At 46.6% G+C, this 16,534-nt stretch overlaps 1 protein-coding gene across 1 annotated transcript; it reads right to left on the bottom strand.

Annotated features, from left to right (window-relative positions):
• Positions 1 to 1,644: 1,644 nt before the first annotated feature.
• On the bottom strand, positions 1,645 to 6,190 carry Phox2b (paired like homeobox 2B). Its single transcript, XM_047567273.1, has 3 exons — positions 5,871 to 6,190; positions 4,849 to 5,036; positions 1,645 to 3,818 (listed from the first exon to the last, which is right to left on the bottom strand). Exons 1-3 carry the CDS (start codon positions 6,109 to 6,111, stop codon positions 3,303 to 3,305), a joined length of 945 nt encoding a protein of 314 aa, XP_047423229.1. The 5' UTR covers positions 6,112 to 6,190; the 3' UTR covers positions 1,645 to 3,302.
• Positions 6,191 to 16,534: the final 10,344 nt, after the last annotated feature.

Raw genomic sequence — 16,534 nt, 5'->3', positions numbered from 1 at the left:
TTTGGGTTTGGGTTTGGTTTTCTTGCCAATAAATTTCTGCCCTCATTTTTGCTTCTCCCTGACCTTCTAAGTTACATTTACAACCAAAGACTGGGGACAAAGAGATTTTGGTGGTGGCTGGCATTTTAGACCAGAACAATTAATGACATTGTTTATAGACAATGTTGCCTGGGAAAGTTTACTTGGGGGCATTTTGAGCTTGAAACTTTTAAAGACTATTTTGAAGCCTTTTAGAAAGCTGATAAGAGGTTTGATATGATCCAGAGGTTTGAGATTTTTTAATGAATATGCCTGATGAAATGCAAGTCATGTTTAAATGCTTAAGGTGAGAAGCTCTGATTAATTCAGACTAGATCAGTTGAAAATGTTCAAACCGGAGGCAGACTGTAGCCTGCCCTCAAGTGAAGGCAACTGAATTGTTGATTGAGAAGGCCCAACCAGAGAGGTACCAAGAGAAGTACTAGAAGCACACGTGAGGCTTTTCCTGGAGATAGGCTGCCCAGACCAACAGTCCAAGGAAGAGGTGGCATTGCATTTAGGGGCTAGGTGATGACCCCCTGACCACTTTCTTGTAAATGAGTATCATTGCAACTGCTAGCCACCACCCCCCCTTTCTCCTGCTCCATACCTGTTTCCAACCTAGTTTCCATTCTGGAACCTTCCCATTTGGACTTCTTACAATGTAGTTTGGTGGCTCTCAAATCTTCTGTGGAGCTTATTAAAAAAACATATTGTTGGATCACAGCTCAGAGTTTCTGATACAATAGGTCGAGGGTGGTTACCTAAGAATTTGTGTCTGATGAATCCCTGGGTGATGCTGATGGACTGGTGTCATTAGTGGGCAGGCTCTGTAAGTGCATTACCTGTGTTTAATGGCTGGCTCCATCACTTATAAACTAGGGACTTCTGAACAGATTAACCTGTTACGTTGGGATTCCCTCATGTATCTTTTAAAGAAAGTGAGGATACTCATACCTGTCTTATTTGGAAGAGTAGATGAAATAATGCATGAAATCACAACTTGTTACATGAAGTACTTCCCAAAATCCAATTATTGTTACTTCTCTCAACTTACCAACACCACAGGAGCTGTTCTGGGGCCCAAAGTGCCGCTCTGCTGATCCACCTACCCACATAGAGACCATCAGATATCCCCAGGTTCTAGCAGTCTGCAGAGTTAGGACCTTGCCTGGTGCCAGGTTCCTGTACACAGAACCAAAACTTTCATTTCAAGTCCACCTTAAAGATGGTTATTCAAATCCCACCTTGGCTACCACTGAGCTGAGTCCCATGGGATCTCAGGACCCTGTGAGTCCTTTTACTGTGAGTTGCTAACTCTTTTCCTCCTGGTGACTAGGAAACACATGAGGACGGACAGGAAGAATCTGTTCTGCTGGCCCAAGCACTGAATTCCATATGTGGCTCAGTTTGGACACATGGGTTTTAGATGTCCAACCAGTCTGGAGTTCCAGAGTCAGTGCAGGCTTCTTGATATTTAGCAAAACTTCCTCTATCCTCCCTAACATTTTAAAATTAAACTTAAATACAACAAACAAAAGTGAACCTAGAAAAAAATCAGAAGAGCTCAATTGCTTAGACTTGCTTTTTGTTTTTATTATCAACAATCAAGTTAATGGTACACTCTTGGAAAACTATATGCACATGTAGAAATATTTCCCTTTTAAATAGAAGCATTCATTATAACACATATAAATAAATTTGAAAATCTGAAACATAACTTATGACAATTATGTTCACAAACATAGTCCAACGAGAAGAAAAAATAAATCAGACAGACATGCACCTGATAACAAAAATATATACCATTGTCTGAACCATGGTCTCTCTAAACACAAAGGAATTGAACCCGTGAGAACCTTATTACGCCATAAAGACACGCCATAGAGACTACAAGAGAAAAACATTATACGGTCACGTAGAGGAGACAGTCTGTACTGATATTAACACCATACAATTGAGTCACAGAACACAGTTGTAGAAAGACACAAAAAAGTTAAAGCCTCAACATTCAACTAATATCTATAGTTTGTGCCTTTTAAAATAAAAACAAAAACCAAAAAACAAAAACAAAAAACAAATCCCAACAGAGATGTCTAACTGCGCAAAGAATGGAATCATCAATTTACAGTCCATCCACCCTACAGGATGTGAGTCCAGTTCAGGTCACTCAAACAGAAATGCAAACCAAGACACTTCTGCAAACATATGTGCCTTTCCCTTGCTTGGTAGATTTCTCTGCAGCCAGCAATTGGACTGCAATTGACTCCAATCCAAAGCAGTGCCAAAAAGTTCAGTAAAAGCTGGTGGAAGAAGAAAACGCCGGGTGGGGATGGCGGTTGGTGGGAGAGAAAAAAAGGAGAGTTGCGAAATATGAGACACAGTTTGCAGAGTCTGTGGATGAAAAGGCATCTCATGTATAGGGCATCTTTCAGGGCCAAGAGGCTGCAAAGATTCAGGACTGGGAGTTGCAACGGTGTGAGATTCAGATGCACTAATGGTGGGATGGTATCCGGCGAGGTGGGGACAGGCAAGCGGGCGGGAGAAAGTCACTTTGGCCGCAGGGACAATCTAAGCAAGACGTCGCCACAGTGGCCCGAACCCAAGGACCCGAGGGTAAGGGGGGCTGGAAAGGCTTCTGTATTCTCCCCTAAAGAGGAGCCCCAGAGTCCATTTGTCCTGAGGCAAGAACTTAGGAGTCAGCTCTCAGCACCAGTCCCCCTTGACTTGGTCTCGCCACACCCTTGGATGTTTAAACCTTCCTGCTTGTTGATGTTTTTTTAATAGTTGCTGTCTTCCGAATTTTTATATTTACTTATTTTTTTTTCTTTTTCTAATCAAGTCACTGAGTTGGTTGTGGCCCACCCATCTCTCCCTGCCACCTGCTCAGGCCACAGACACACATTCCCCGAGACAGACATACACCCGACACGCAGACACAGCCCCCTGAGAGTGCCCCCCGAGTCCAGTCCGCCTGCTCACGCCCCCCACTTAGCAGGCTGAGCCCTGGCCTCTGCGTGCAGCCGTAGGCGGTGCGAAGCCAGGGAAGTTTCTCATTTTGTTTCGTTTTTGTTTTGCTTGGGGGTGAGGAAGGGGGTAGGAGTGGGGTTGAAATGGGGGCAACGTCATTTGCTCGTTATTCGTATCGCGATTATTTTAGGCCCGCGATGAAAAAGCCACGGCAGCGGCGACAACAGTAGCCTTGGGCCTACCCGCTCGCCCACTCGCCCGGGGCCCTGGCTCGCGCGCTGCCGCCGCCGCCGCCGCCGCCGCCGGATCCCAGATCAGAACATACTGCTCTTCACTAAGGCGGCTTTGGCACCGTTGGGTCTTTGGAGTGAAGATAGGACGCTGGCGAAGGGGCCGCCGAGCGAATCTGGGATGGAGGTGATGGGGCCCGGGCCGGGAGCCCAGCCCTGTCCAGGCCCCCCGGCCGCAGCCAGGCCTCCAGCCGCCGCCGCCGCCGCCGCTGCCGCAGCCGCCGCCGCAGCCGCCGCCGCCGCGGCAGCGCCGCCCTTGCCGGGTTCGCCTCCCGGGCCCCCGGGCCCGGCGGCTCCCGGAGCTCCCGCGGGGCTAGGCCCGCCGCCACCGCCGCCACTCGCCCCGCAGCTGGGGGTGGGGTTGGGGTTAGGGCCCGGGCCCCCAGTGCTGTCCGGGTCGGTGCTCTTGGCCTCTTTGCTCTCGTCGTCCCGGGAGGAGTCAGACTTCTTGCCGGAGGAGCCGTTCTTGGCTGCGGCCGCCGCCGCTGCTGCTGCACGCTCCTGCTTGCGAAACTTGGCGCGGCGGTTCTGGAACCACACCTGGCCCAAGAGGGCAGGAAAGTCGATGAAATGCGGGGAAAGAGGAAGATGAGAAAAGCGACGGTTAGGGTATTCCACGTTCCATTTTGAATGACTTTGACAGCCAACCCCCACGCGGTCGCCCGCCTCTATGCGCCACAGATACCACACATATAGCGCTCCCAGCCCACGAAGTCTACCCATCCTTCTTGCCAGTTCGTCTTAGGAAAAACTTTCTTTGCGAGAAAAACTTTTAGGAAAAACTTTTCTTGAACGAGAGATAAAAGATCGCAGGTCCTAGCAAGGCTCTAAAATGGAAGCCCTTGTTTTGCTGCACCTTTGCTAAGTCTGCTTCCTTAGCAACCCCAAGCTCGTCATCTCCTAGAGTTCAAGTCCAAAGTTAAACTTTAATTGGTAGGAGGGGGCCTCCGGGTTTGGGACCGGCTGCTTATCTCCGGACTTTGGGCCTTGAAGGAGCATGCGATTGTGTGCACCGCCCCTCCACTGGGGGGCTCACGGGGAAAGGTGCCTTGGCCTGCTCTTTAGCACTCTTGGATTCCTAAAAAGGTTAGCGTTAAGTCTTGATTTCTGACCTTCAGGGAATCATAGCCCCTTTCCAAATCTGCTGCAAGTCACAGTTCCCGAGAAAATTCGCCATGGCACTAGGTCAAAATACTCTTGGCACTAGGTTAAAAACGCTTGAGTTAGAAAGCATTTGATAAAATTTGTTTATAATACGGGGCAAAATCTGCATTCCTCCCACGGGGCACTTTCTGTCCCCGAAATGCCTCGAAATGCCAAGGCCCCTGAATGCCTCTTCGAATGGGAAACACTTTGCAGTTGTGAAGAAATTGCCACGAGCGCACGCCCTAACCTTTCCTCGCGCCCACAGCCACGCCAAATTCATCATCTCTGATCAGCCCTGGGTCGCTTGACCCTTCTCATGCGAGGCCCCGGGATTATGAACTTTCAGCAGCACCACCCACCCCGCAACCCCAACCCCTGTCGGGACCAGTGCGGTGGAGCCGGGTCAGTTTGCCGGCGCGGGTACCTGAACTCGCGCCTCTGTGAGGTCGATTTTCAGGGCTAGCTCCTCCCGGGTATAGATGTCCGGGTAGTGAGTCTCAGCGAAGACCCTCTCCAGCTCTTTGAGCTGCGCACTCGTGAAAGTGGTGCGGATGCGCCGCTGCTTGCGTTTCTCGTTGAGGCCGCCGTGGTCGGTGAAGAGTTTGTAAGGAACTAGGGGATGACAGGGGAGACAATGAGCGAAACAGTCAGGAGCGCGCGGGCAGCGGGGCTGGAATGCAGAGACCCCAAGGTCAGATCGCCCAGGAGCCGCACCAACACTCGCATACAGGGTACCCGAGAGCAGCTGCCGGGGGGAAAAACGGAGCAAATTAGTTATATACCGAAACAGCGGCTCAAACTTCAGGTTTTGGCGGGGGACCCTCTGGCACGAGCGCCTTTGGGTGGGTTGAAAAAGCTTATTGGAGACGGCTTGAGGCCCGGGACATGGGATAGAGCTTTCAGCAGGAAAAAAATAAAAGTCCAAAAACATCAGTTGGAACATCAGGGAGCCAGGGAAGAAGTTACCAAACACTCCCACCGTTGCAACTTTTCAATTCTCAGAAGTTGACGCGACCCAAAAGTTGGGGGAAAGTGCTGCAAAAAAAAATAATAAATTAAAGAAATGATCATAAAAATGACCAGCCAAAGAGGTGTGAGCCGCTGTCGGTTCTTAAAAAAAGAGACACTGCCAGTAATGAGCTTTACTCTTTGTTATTTAATTATTTTCTAAGCTTTACGTCTCATCGCAAAGTAAATAAATTATGCCTATCATTTTGGCAGCTTAAGATAATTTTGTTGGCGGTTCGGGTGTGACTAGGATAGTGTAACCCTGTAAGTGAATTACCCCTCCCTGCAATCGCTTCTAACGTGATAAATTCTTTCATTTGTGTAAGCAAATTTCGTTTGGTAAATACTAAACACATTTCCATTTTCAAATGCAATCAAGGCTTCCTATATACGAGCGGAAAGGCGGCTTCCTCCGCTGAGAGAGCTGGCGGTCCTTACCTGCGGCGTACGGACTGCTCTGGTGGTCCCTGAGGGTGCCGAGGCTGCAGGATCCCGGTGTGAGGGACGGGCAGCCGGACGTGGCCCCAAAAGTGGTCCTTATCGGGTTATACTGGAAGCCACTGGCCTGGCTGCAGGAACTGAAGTCAGCATAGGCTGAAGCCAGGCTCGAGGTGTCCATCCCAGCCATACAGGACTCGTAGGCAGAGGAATTGAGGTAAGAATATTCCATTTTATACATTGAAAAGGTTCTAGATGGCTCAGCCAAGTGGAAAAATGAAATAAAAGATGGATGTGGAGAAGGTGGCTGGAGAGGGGAGATGTGCACAGCTCAACGCCTGCCTCCAAACTGGCCTCCTTACTACCAGCAGAGCCTAGTTTTATGAAAAAGCCTCCTATGAGATGCCTTGTCTGAGGTCTCTAGAGCATATAGTCCTCATAATAAACTTGGCTCTTTCCACTTGGACAATAGCAAAGCGGTTGGTCTTATTGCTGGCGCTTTTTACATGACAATAACTCATCCGTCTATTGGGCTGGCACTGGGGAACTGAGCTGTCCAACCTCCCTATCATTGATTCCTGCATCTCTAATTAGAATTTAATACCACACCATTACGCACTGAGCCCCTGATCCTCCCTTCTAACCAGCTCCCTGCCCTTTAATTCAATCACACTACTTGGAAATAATGAAAGTTGGGTGACGATTCTCCCTGATCCAATTTCCCCGAGCTTTTAAGCCTTTTTAACTGATCATATACCTAAGGCATAAATTGAGATAGTGTGCGTGTTTTCCCCCTTCTTCGTCCTCTTTTTTTTTTTTTTTTTTTCCTTCCCTTGGTTAGGGAGAAGAAACCTTGATGTCATAGAAAACCTGTTTTGTAAGAGTGTTACACGCTCAATTTAACAACAAGCCTACCCCCCGAAGTGCATGAAATGTTATAAAGGACTGGGACATTGGCAAGACTCAGGCGCCCTGTAACATAGAGTAAGTGGGCCAAAGGGGTTTATGTGAACGATAAGCAGATTTCTTTAAAATTCACCTGGTAGTGGAGGTGAAAAACTACAGAGCATATTATCAATTGCATTTCTCCTTGCAGCTGAATGTGCTTTCAAGAGACTCAAATATACAGCTGCTTTAAAAATAAAAATAAAAAATAAATCTGAGTAAAGCTCTTGAACGTAAAACATCTGGATTCTCCACCCATGAGTTCTTTGCGCTCAGTGCTGCATCTGCATTAGCATAGGTTTGTATCTGGTTGGTCTACAGGTTCAGAATGGTTGTTCATTTTAATTATGCCACAGCTACGGGTGGGCATGAAGCATCCCCAAATGTGTCTCCTCTTTCCCCAGCCTTTCTGGTGCTCTCCCTTTCTTTTTCCCTCCACTATTCTCAGGTGCCCACAACCCACCCTAGACCCCAGGCTTCCCAAACAGGGTTGCTGTTTACCCTTTAGGTTTGCCGACTGCACTGAGCAAAACCCTTAGCATTTAGATGTCCAGGCAAAAGCTCAAGGCCGGGCACCTTCCTTGTCCGAATCCTCAGGCCTTTGGGTGCTGGCAGCCAGGAAAAGACAAAGAAGGGAGCCCGTGATTTGTGGACCTCGGTGGCCCCATGATTTAAGTGGTGGATAATTTTCATTTGGTTCGTTAGACTCTAGCAGAATAAAGGAAACTATTTCATTAAATCCTTCCTCTCGGTGGACAAGAGGGGGAATGCTGAGTTGAATCGCCGTGTGGTGTAAACAAACCCTGGATATTTTATATGAATTAAATGTGTAGATAATTAGTTTTATTGCATTCATTACCCCCTTTATGTGCTCTGTAACAAGTCAGTAATTAAAGTAACAAACTCATAAAGTCTTTATAGGGGCATTTAGGCGTTCAGTGTTTGCCAAACTAAGTGGTTTAATTCGATGCTAGTGCCGGGGAGTGGATGGGCGCCCGCTCTCCACTGCCACCCTGTTTTATTGCGCACTAAACTGCTGAGGACGCGGTAATGGATTAAACAGGGACAGCGGCCCCCCAACCCTGCGCTTCTCTGTGGGGTGAGTTTCAGGTTCGTCTCAGGTGTTTGCACGTCGGCCGGACTTGGGAAAGAGCTGAAGTCGGGTGTGCAGGCAGCGGGACCCACCAAGGAATCCGGTGATAGTTTTATGGGGAGGGCTGATAGTTTTATTGCAGTTGTATGTTGTACAATGCGTATTTGATAAAGAGGGCCCTTGGTGACCAGTGTGCACTTTTTTGTGCACAGGGGTGAAATGAAAATAAATGCGTACAACGTTTTACTGCGGCGGTAAACAAATTGCAACGCTCTAAATGGTTTTTCTTTATGGTCACCAGACAAGAGGAGAAAGGGGATGCAAACATCTGTCTTCAGTCCCCTAAACCTAAAGGCCAGCAAAGACGGATGCGAATCCAAGTGTTATTACAGCGGGGATTTGTCTTTATTTATCCGGCTCTCATGAATATGAATCTGCATTTGAACCAGGAGGTGGCTGTACCCCTTTGGACTCCACACAGGGACTTTCCCCCATCCCGAATCCACCACCACCACCCACTTCAGAGAGGTGGAGAATAGGTTGTCAGGTTATAAAAATGAGATTGTCCAAGTTTGGGGGTTCTATCGGAATTTGGGGGGAGAGAGGGTGCTTCCCGGTTTTTCTAAGGGGACCCTACATTCCAGGCCCGCACTCTGGGGAAGTGTATGATGAGAACATAGGCCCGGGGTGACAACCCGCTAGCCCCACTCCTCCACGGCTGAGGTGGGGTTTCAGCGCATTTCTCTAGAGCAGTGACTTGGGGTGACTGGGAAAAGACGCGTTTCAGCTCCAAGGCCTGTTCCTGACAACAACCAGGTCCCGTGTTCACAGTACGCTTGGAATTGGCCCTTTGATGCACCTGGGTTGCATCTCTGAGGGTTGTAGAGCGTGCTCTCTCCTGGGGAAACTCCATCCCCGCCCTGCGCTGCTGCTCTGCACCCTAAGCTTGAGCCCTACGACAAATCCAAGGGCGAGTCAATTCCATATTGAGTCCGGAATAGCTTTTGGGACACCCATGTAAAGTGTGCAGGAGAAGTCGGAGAAGTGGGGTTTATGCTGGCAGGTTTTGCAGATGTTTCTTAGGGCAACGTATGGAGTTTGGGGATTTAGCAGGTTGCAAGGGGCAATTCCTGTGCGAAGTGGAGTTTGGGGTGAGAAATTCGCTTGCAACTCGGGGGAGCTGGGTTGACTTGGCGCCTATGGGTTGACCCAAAGAAAAAGCAAAGGGAGCGGGGCGAGGTCTTAGACAAGGGCCGGGACGAGGGAAGCATCAGCGCGCGGAGGGTGTCAACTGGCGAGAGCTGGCAAGGGCCAGGCCCAATCGAGGCCAGTACTGGTCGCCTGCCCAGGGCTCGGTCCCTCCCCGCCTGCAGTCTGGGCCTCCCCTCGGCCTCGGCTCCCCGCCGCCGCCGCCTCGTAGCGCCAGCCCTCTCCCTGGTGCCCCGGCAGTCCCCCGGGCTCTCCCCTGGCGCCCCCTGGTGCCCAGCCTCTCTCGGTCGCGGTGCGGTGAGACTCCTCGCCTTTGTAGGAGCAGACCTTTCAGCGCCGGGACCGCACGGTCGGATGAGCAAACGCTCTTGACTTCATTTTCCCCTTTGTAGGCCTTGTAGGTTTATTTTGTTTAGTGTCACCGTCCCTCCCCCGCTAGCCCTGGCCCATCGTTCCTCTGCCTGTCTTTTGTGGCCCGGGGTCCTGCTTCTGCTCAGAGATGAAAGGCGTGCCGGGCTGGGCCAGGCCAGAGCCCCAGCCCCAGCGCCCTGTTTTGTTCCAGTTGTGCTTTCTACACGCGAGCTCTCCCCTAAAAGTTGTACCAAATGGTTAATTTAATTATTCCAACTATAGACCAACTGCTTCAGCAGCCTCCACCACGCGTCTGGGAGGAAAAAAGAAACCATCTATAAGAAATAATCTAATAAAAGTGAAGTGTAGAAAAACCCCTCCTGATTTTCAACCGGCACAAATAGAATTAGAGCTTCAGCATCCTTTTCCCAAACAGACCTTTTGTCCAGATCACAACTTCAGCCAACCAGCAATGTGTACAGTGCCTGCTATTTATTTTAATAGAGGCGGGTGGGTAGCGAGATGGATTGATAGATAAATGGCCACATGGATAGATGGATGGTTTGATCCATCTTCCTCTGACTTCCCTTTCTTAATATGTGTACACGGTTGATTTTTTTTTCCCTGCCGATTTTCTGAATCAATAATGGAAAGGCAATGCTATTGGCAAAAGGGGGGGAAAAAAGGCCATTTAAAGTACAAAAAAGGGAAGAGACTACCAGCATATATGCCATGAGAAAAAAAATGTTTACATGCTACCCAGTACCAAATGAAAAAGGTTGAAAGTTTAAAAGAAACTTTTCTTTCCCTTTCTTTGCCATTCATCGGAGGGTTTCTTTTTCTTCTTCTTTTTTTTCCTTGAAAGTCAGAAAGAATGTTAGAAGACAAGGAAACAAAACAGCAAACAAAATGTCATTGTATTGTAGTGGCAATTCATGGGAAAAAGCTTGTCAGCCTCCTAATGCCTCACTCCTAGGAGGCTGTTCTGAGGCTGTTTCACCACAGGCAAAACACAATAACTTGGGAATGAATAAAATATTAAATACCAGTGAGAGTTTCAGAGAAATTTTATTTTTGATTGCTTTATTTAACGCTGCATCCAAATTATCCCAGCACAGCCAACCCACTGCCTGGCTAAGCCTGCACTCAGAACCAACATTCTCTCAACCAGAGAATTAAAAGGTAAACTTTGTCCTTGCGTTTCTTCAAAAAGATTTCTGCAGACAGCAACCTTTCCCATTACCTGCACCCCCACCCCAAAATCTAGAATTTATTAGGATATCATTTCCCCAGAACATAAAGCAAAACAACCACAGCATTTCCAAGCCTGATGGCTCACTGTATTTGCCTAGCGTTTAGATTATTTTTACCACATATTTAATTTGCATAGGAACCATGATACATGTTTCATAATAGAAACTCTGGGGTTCTGGTAACTAACTTCCTGGCTCTGTGAAATTAATAATTATTAGCTAATTGACAAGAGTTTGCAAAGCCATCAACACAGTGTTTGGCACCTGGAAGGAATCCAGTAGGTGTTCTACGCCAGTACAAGGGTGATGGCGATGATAATAATGACGTTGGCAGAGTCTGGATTGTGTATTGAACACCTGACTTTGGAATTTAGATAGTTTGTAGACATACCATCTTTTTTATTGCATTTTATGTGGAAGAGGGTAGGCAAGTCAAAGAGTAGGCTCTAGGAGATCAATGGGAGAAATTTTTCATTTTTTTTAGGAATTTACTAGAAGGCATATTTTTATTAGATAAGTTAATTCTGTTTTATCTTACATTACATTCAATACTTATGCACAATTAATTTGGTGCTTCCCCCCATAGTTGCTGTTGTTATGTTCAGAATGATGTCACTATAAAAGGCACTTGCCCTGGGTAAGCATGTGAATTTGGGTTGCATTGTTAATGATAACTCATAGCTGATTTTTGTATCTGACTTAACTTTGGAAACATCCTATGTATAAATGCAATGCTTTATATAAGTGACAGAGTACCAACCCCAGTATCCACACTTTTAAGGACATCACCATGGAAAGCCCAAGTCTATCCTCCTCTCCCTTCCCCTCCTCCCACCCAGAACAATGCTATAATTAGCAGGAGGGGCTGCCTATTACCTTTTTGCTGCAGTTTGGATAATAGTAGTAACATCTGCTGGGTTGTTGGTTGAGGAGACATGGGGCATTTGATCAGAGTCACAGATGTAAAAGTGACATCTGCTTGTAACAAAGAAAGGAGAAACAAAATTAAATTAGGCAGGGAGCCCTCTCTGTCTGAACAACAACAACAAAAAAAACCTATTTGAAGGAGAGAAAAAAGTAATCATGAGTTCACCAAGCTTGCAGGGTGCAGAAGAGAACTAGTGGAGAGGATCCTGATTTTTCTGGGCCAGCAGCTGCCAGAATAACCAGAGTAGCAGCACCCCAAGTCAGCAATGTCCTGAGACCTTGAAGACATCTTATGCTTCAGAGCAAATGGTTAGGCAAGATCATGCCTCCCAGTGAAGCAATGTCCTGGCTTATGTGAGTATAGAATGGACTGAAAAATCATTTTCAGGTTGAGGGCAGGAAAATGCACAAGGACAAAGCCTCCAGGATTACTAATGTCCCAGAGTGTTTGGATGAGTTTGAGCAGAAACATGAGTTTCACTTCACAGTTGCATTAAAACTATTGCCATCAACTATTAAGAATGAGCTATTTTCCCCTGGGCTTATACATGTGACTAAAAGATTGTGTTTGGCAGTTAAAATTGTCCACGTGGTGTGTGAAATAGGGCTTAATGGGGTGGGGCACACAGAAGCCCTTGCTTAACACCCTCTCTACTTTTGTTCCAGGAAACCTCTTGCTCACTCATGCTCTCCCTCTTCCTATAATTTCCTAAGTTTCTTCAAATGGAACATATTCTGATAATTTTATGTGAATTAATTTCACAATAACAAGCTATGGAACAAGAATTGTCTCAACTTCCTACCTCCCCATCTGTAAACTGATTGACTTTGGCACAGACTTCATCCCTCCATGATTCCTGCTGCTGGGAGCAGAAGCCTATTCTAGTTGAGAGCAAATCCCTTCATCATCCTTTGGAGTCCAGTCTCCTCCACTGGCTCAGGGGTCTTCCTCTCTCATGGATCTTCCCATTCTCCTGCTCATTTGGACATATCCTATTGTCCTCTAAACATACTCAAGTCACACAAATGCTAACAACTACTTAACTCTCTTTCCTTCCTTGACCACTCTTCACTACTGATCTCCTTTCTCACCTGTACAAACATCTTGGAGTTGTCTCTTTTCACTGTCTTTGTTTCTTTACTTTCTCAGTCATCCTATAGCTCCCTCCAATATGGCTTCTTCATGCAAATGAAACATTTCTTGTTATGGTCATCAAAGTCACTGCAGATTTTCCAGGTCTGGAATCTTGAATGTGTTGGTCACTAGGGAAGTTTAATAAATATTTCTGGTTCTCCCCACTTCTAGGCACAGGGTAGGATTTCACTTACCCACCCCCTAGAAGTTAGGTTCAGCTATGTGATTTGCTTTGGCCATTGAAAACGGGATAGAAGTAAAAAGTGTGACATCCTGGAGGAAGCTGTAAGAGCTGGCCTCCAAGTCCTTCTCCCTCTCCCTTTTTCCTCTTCTATGCTCCAAACAGTGACTTCTTTGTGGACCTGAGTTCCACAGTGAGGGTGCCGTGGAGAAGTCCCAACAAACCCACAAGGGACATGTATTTTTTAGCATATCAGGGAAAGCTTCCAGAAGAGGTGACATCTTCTATGCTGGGTACCATGGGTTGAGTAGGAATGAGCAAATAAAATGGTGGTAAAGTAGAAAAGGAGAAGCTTCCAGGTATAGGAACCGAAGTCAGAGAAAACATGGATGTTTGGAAATCTATCAGTAGTTCCGATTAGTTCGTGTTAGAGAGGGAAAGACAGAGCAGCACACAAAAAGGGATGTGGTGAGATACAAGACAGGAGAGATTGGCTGGACTCAGATCCTACAAGACTGTGAATGTAGTATAGTGTGATTGAAGGGGGAGGGGTGAGGAAGCAGGGAAGCCAAGAGGTAAATTAGGAGACTGTGACCCAACACTAAGCAAGAAATGATGAATGCTTAAGTTTGAGAACACTGTAGGATAAAGATTAGTGAAAGGATTCAAGAAATATTACAGCAGTAGAGTCTTAGCACAGATAGTCTATAGACCCTGTGCTCCATTCTGGGCATGCAGGGGACCCAAGAACATACCCCAGAACAAAAACCCCATATCTGTAGGCAAGTTCTTCATTTTGTAACTTGGATCCAGTGGTCCTCATTAACATGCCTATTTCTCTGTCTTATTATCACCAGATGGTATCAACCATTCACTCCAATAACTAAATACTGTGTGCTAGAAATCTGCACCTCAACATGGAAGTGACTCAGATATTGTCTTGAGAGCTAATTTGGTGAGGGAGCAAACCCCAGGTCTTCAAGGGTCTGAGTGGGAGGGGAGCTGCCACAGTGAAAGTGCATCATGGGAAAGTGTGGGCACTTTGCAGGATCAAGGACCCATGCTGGACTAGCCATTGAACCTGTCACTGCCCCATTGAAAGGAAGACCTTGCTTGCTTCAGGGGCCAGGATAAGACATCCATCCTAATTTTCTGTTAGTTGAGAGGTGGGAGAGGTGTCTGGGAACCTCCTCTACATGTATTTCCCTATGAAAAAGAGAACCCGGGCAGCATAGAGTTGGAAATCAAGGAGGTGCTTGGACGAGACCAGAGAGCAACCTGGAGAACAGGAAAGACAGTGATGATCCTCTATTCCTCCATGTTTTCAGTCCTAGAACTTTGTTATTACTCCTGGCTATGTATTCGGGGTTGGGGGCAAATGCCAAAAGCCTGGTGTCTCATTGGAAAGAAACCCCAGGGATGCCAGAACAGGGTCCTACCGAGGCAGCTGTCCTGGGTGGTGCTTCCTTCCGTTTGTCTCTCCAGTCACACCCATAGCTATGCATTCCCTCCACCCACAGGAAAGCCTGCCTTGTTCCTGGTACCCAGGTCTCTCTGCTGCCCCCATCATCCTCAGAATTAATTCCAGTAATACAGTCTTGCCTTTTTAGTCAACCCAGGGACCCCACCCAGAGGTGTGTTGGGAAGACTGGAGTCATTCACTATCTTCAACTGCTCAGTCTAGAAAGACGGATAAAAATGGAGGAAAATTTGCAAGTGTCTAAAATTGTCTTCCTTCCTGGGTTTTCAAAGGACCCTGTTGTTGTTTTTGTTTGTTCATGCCATTTTGTTTTGTTTAGGAAGTTTGCGGGTTTTGCCAGTAATTCACTGCAGCATCATGCATTTTAATGTGAATTTCAGCTGATTCAGAATTTAGAAGCAAATGCAATCCAGTACTTAGGGACAGGCACCACGTGTCCTAGACCTCAGGAGCCAGAGACAATAAAATGGTTACAATGATGCATGTTTGTAGTATTTCCCCTTTTAGATATAATGGAGAATATTAATTTTTTTTTCTTTTTCATTTCCTTTTTGTAGTACTGGGGGATTGAACCCAAGAGCACTCTACCACTGTGCTATATCCCCCAACCTTTTTATTTTTTATTTTGAGACAGGGTCTCACTAAGTTGCCTAAGCCTGGCCTTGAACTTGCAATCCTCCTGCCTCAGCCTCCCCTGAGTAGCTGGATTACAGGTGTAAGCCACTGCACCTGACTTTAAATGCATGTATGCTCTCTCCTCTGTCTGCTAGTTTGTTTACCATGATAAGTCAAACAGCAGCCTTGAGAATTCCAAGGCTGAGGGTTCTAATCACAGACTGGCTGCTGACTCCCTTGCTTTTTCATGTGCCTTTACCATTTGAGATTGAACTTGAAGGGAAGGAGGAAGATGGATTTTTATGAAGAGACAGGGAGGCTGCTAGAGGGAAATGCAATATAATAGTGGACAAAACAGCATAGTGAGTCACACAAGAGACTGCAGAGCCAAGGCCACAGCTTTAACCCAAACCCTAGGGAGACCTCTTGAATGAGCAGTTAGCTGCTGTAAGGTGGGCCACAAAACAAACAATTCCAGGGCAGGGCCCAGGCCCTTCCAGGGACAGAGCTGAGGCCAGACTGGGCCTCTTGGGCTTGCACTGGTCAGCCCCACATTCTTTGGGCAAGTTTCTTCTTCAGCAGCAGTTTTACTACCATTTACTGAAACTTATATCCAAAGGAATCACTGAGGCTGCCCCCCATCTCTGTGCGTGAAGAACAGGCAGCAAAGGTGCTCCAAGGGGAGACTAATCATTGCTCTTGAGAGATGGTCAGGCCCGAGCAGGCTGCACCCAACAAAGAGAGACCTGTGGTGTGGCCAGAGATGGCCCTAGCTGTCCTCTTCCTTTATTTATTTATTTATTTTTCAGTGTCAAGGATTGAATCCAGGGCTTCCTTGCATATGGTAAGTAAGTGCTCTACCATGGAAACATACCTCCAACTCCCCTCTTCTTATTTTTATTAGTTACTCATTTTTTTTTATTTCAAAGTAATAAATATCCATTATAGAAAATGCTATGGCAATCCCAGCAGTTTGGGAGGTTGAGGCAGGAGGATTGTGAGTTCAAAGCCAGCTTCCACAAAAGCGAGGCACTAAGCAATTCAGTGAGTTCCTGTCTCTAAATAAAATACAAATAGGGCTGGGGATGTGGCTCAGTGGTTGACTGCCCCTGAGTTCAATCCCCCAATACTCCCCCCACCCACCAAAAAAAAGAAAAGAAAATGTTATGGCATATCTGAGGCAAAAGGATAGGATAAAAGGAGATAAAATTTATCTTTCTTACATAATTTTTTATCCCCCCCATGAACATATAATTTTTAAAATAAATTGTAAGTTTTTTAAAAGGACTGCATTTTAACCTCCTTTTCCCTCCTTATGTATCATGAATATTTTCCCATACTGGGAAATTATTCTTCCAACATGATTTTTTATGGTTACATGGTATTCTACTAAATGATAAACCCTACTTTGTTTAGTCCACCCCATTTTGTTGGACATTTGGGAAGCTTCTGATTTTTAAAATATGTTTAAAACA

This window comes from Sciurus carolinensis, chromosome 10, assembly GCF_902686445.1.
Source record: "Sciurus carolinensis chromosome 10, mSciCar1.2, whole genome shotgun sequence".
Taxonomy (NCBI): domain Eukaryota; kingdom Metazoa; phylum Chordata; class Mammalia; order Rodentia; family Sciuridae; genus Sciurus; species Sciurus carolinensis.
The sequence above is the reverse complement of the archived record's forward strand: the minus strand, read 5'-3'. Positions and strand labels throughout refer to the sequence as shown.

Coding starts and splice junctions, on each gene's coding strand:
- Phox2b (XM_047567273.1), bottom strand. CDS start 6,111: ATGTATAAAATGGAATATTCTTACCTCAATTCCTCTGCCTACGAGTCC. Junction 5,037..5,870: donor GAGCAGTCCGTACGCCGCAG/GTAAGGACCGCC, acceptor GTCATCCCCTAG/TTCCTTACAAACTCTTCACC. Junction 3,819..4,848: donor TCACAGAGGCGCGAGTTCAG/GTACCCGCGCCG, acceptor CTCTTGGGCCAG/GTGTGGTTCCAGAACCGCCG.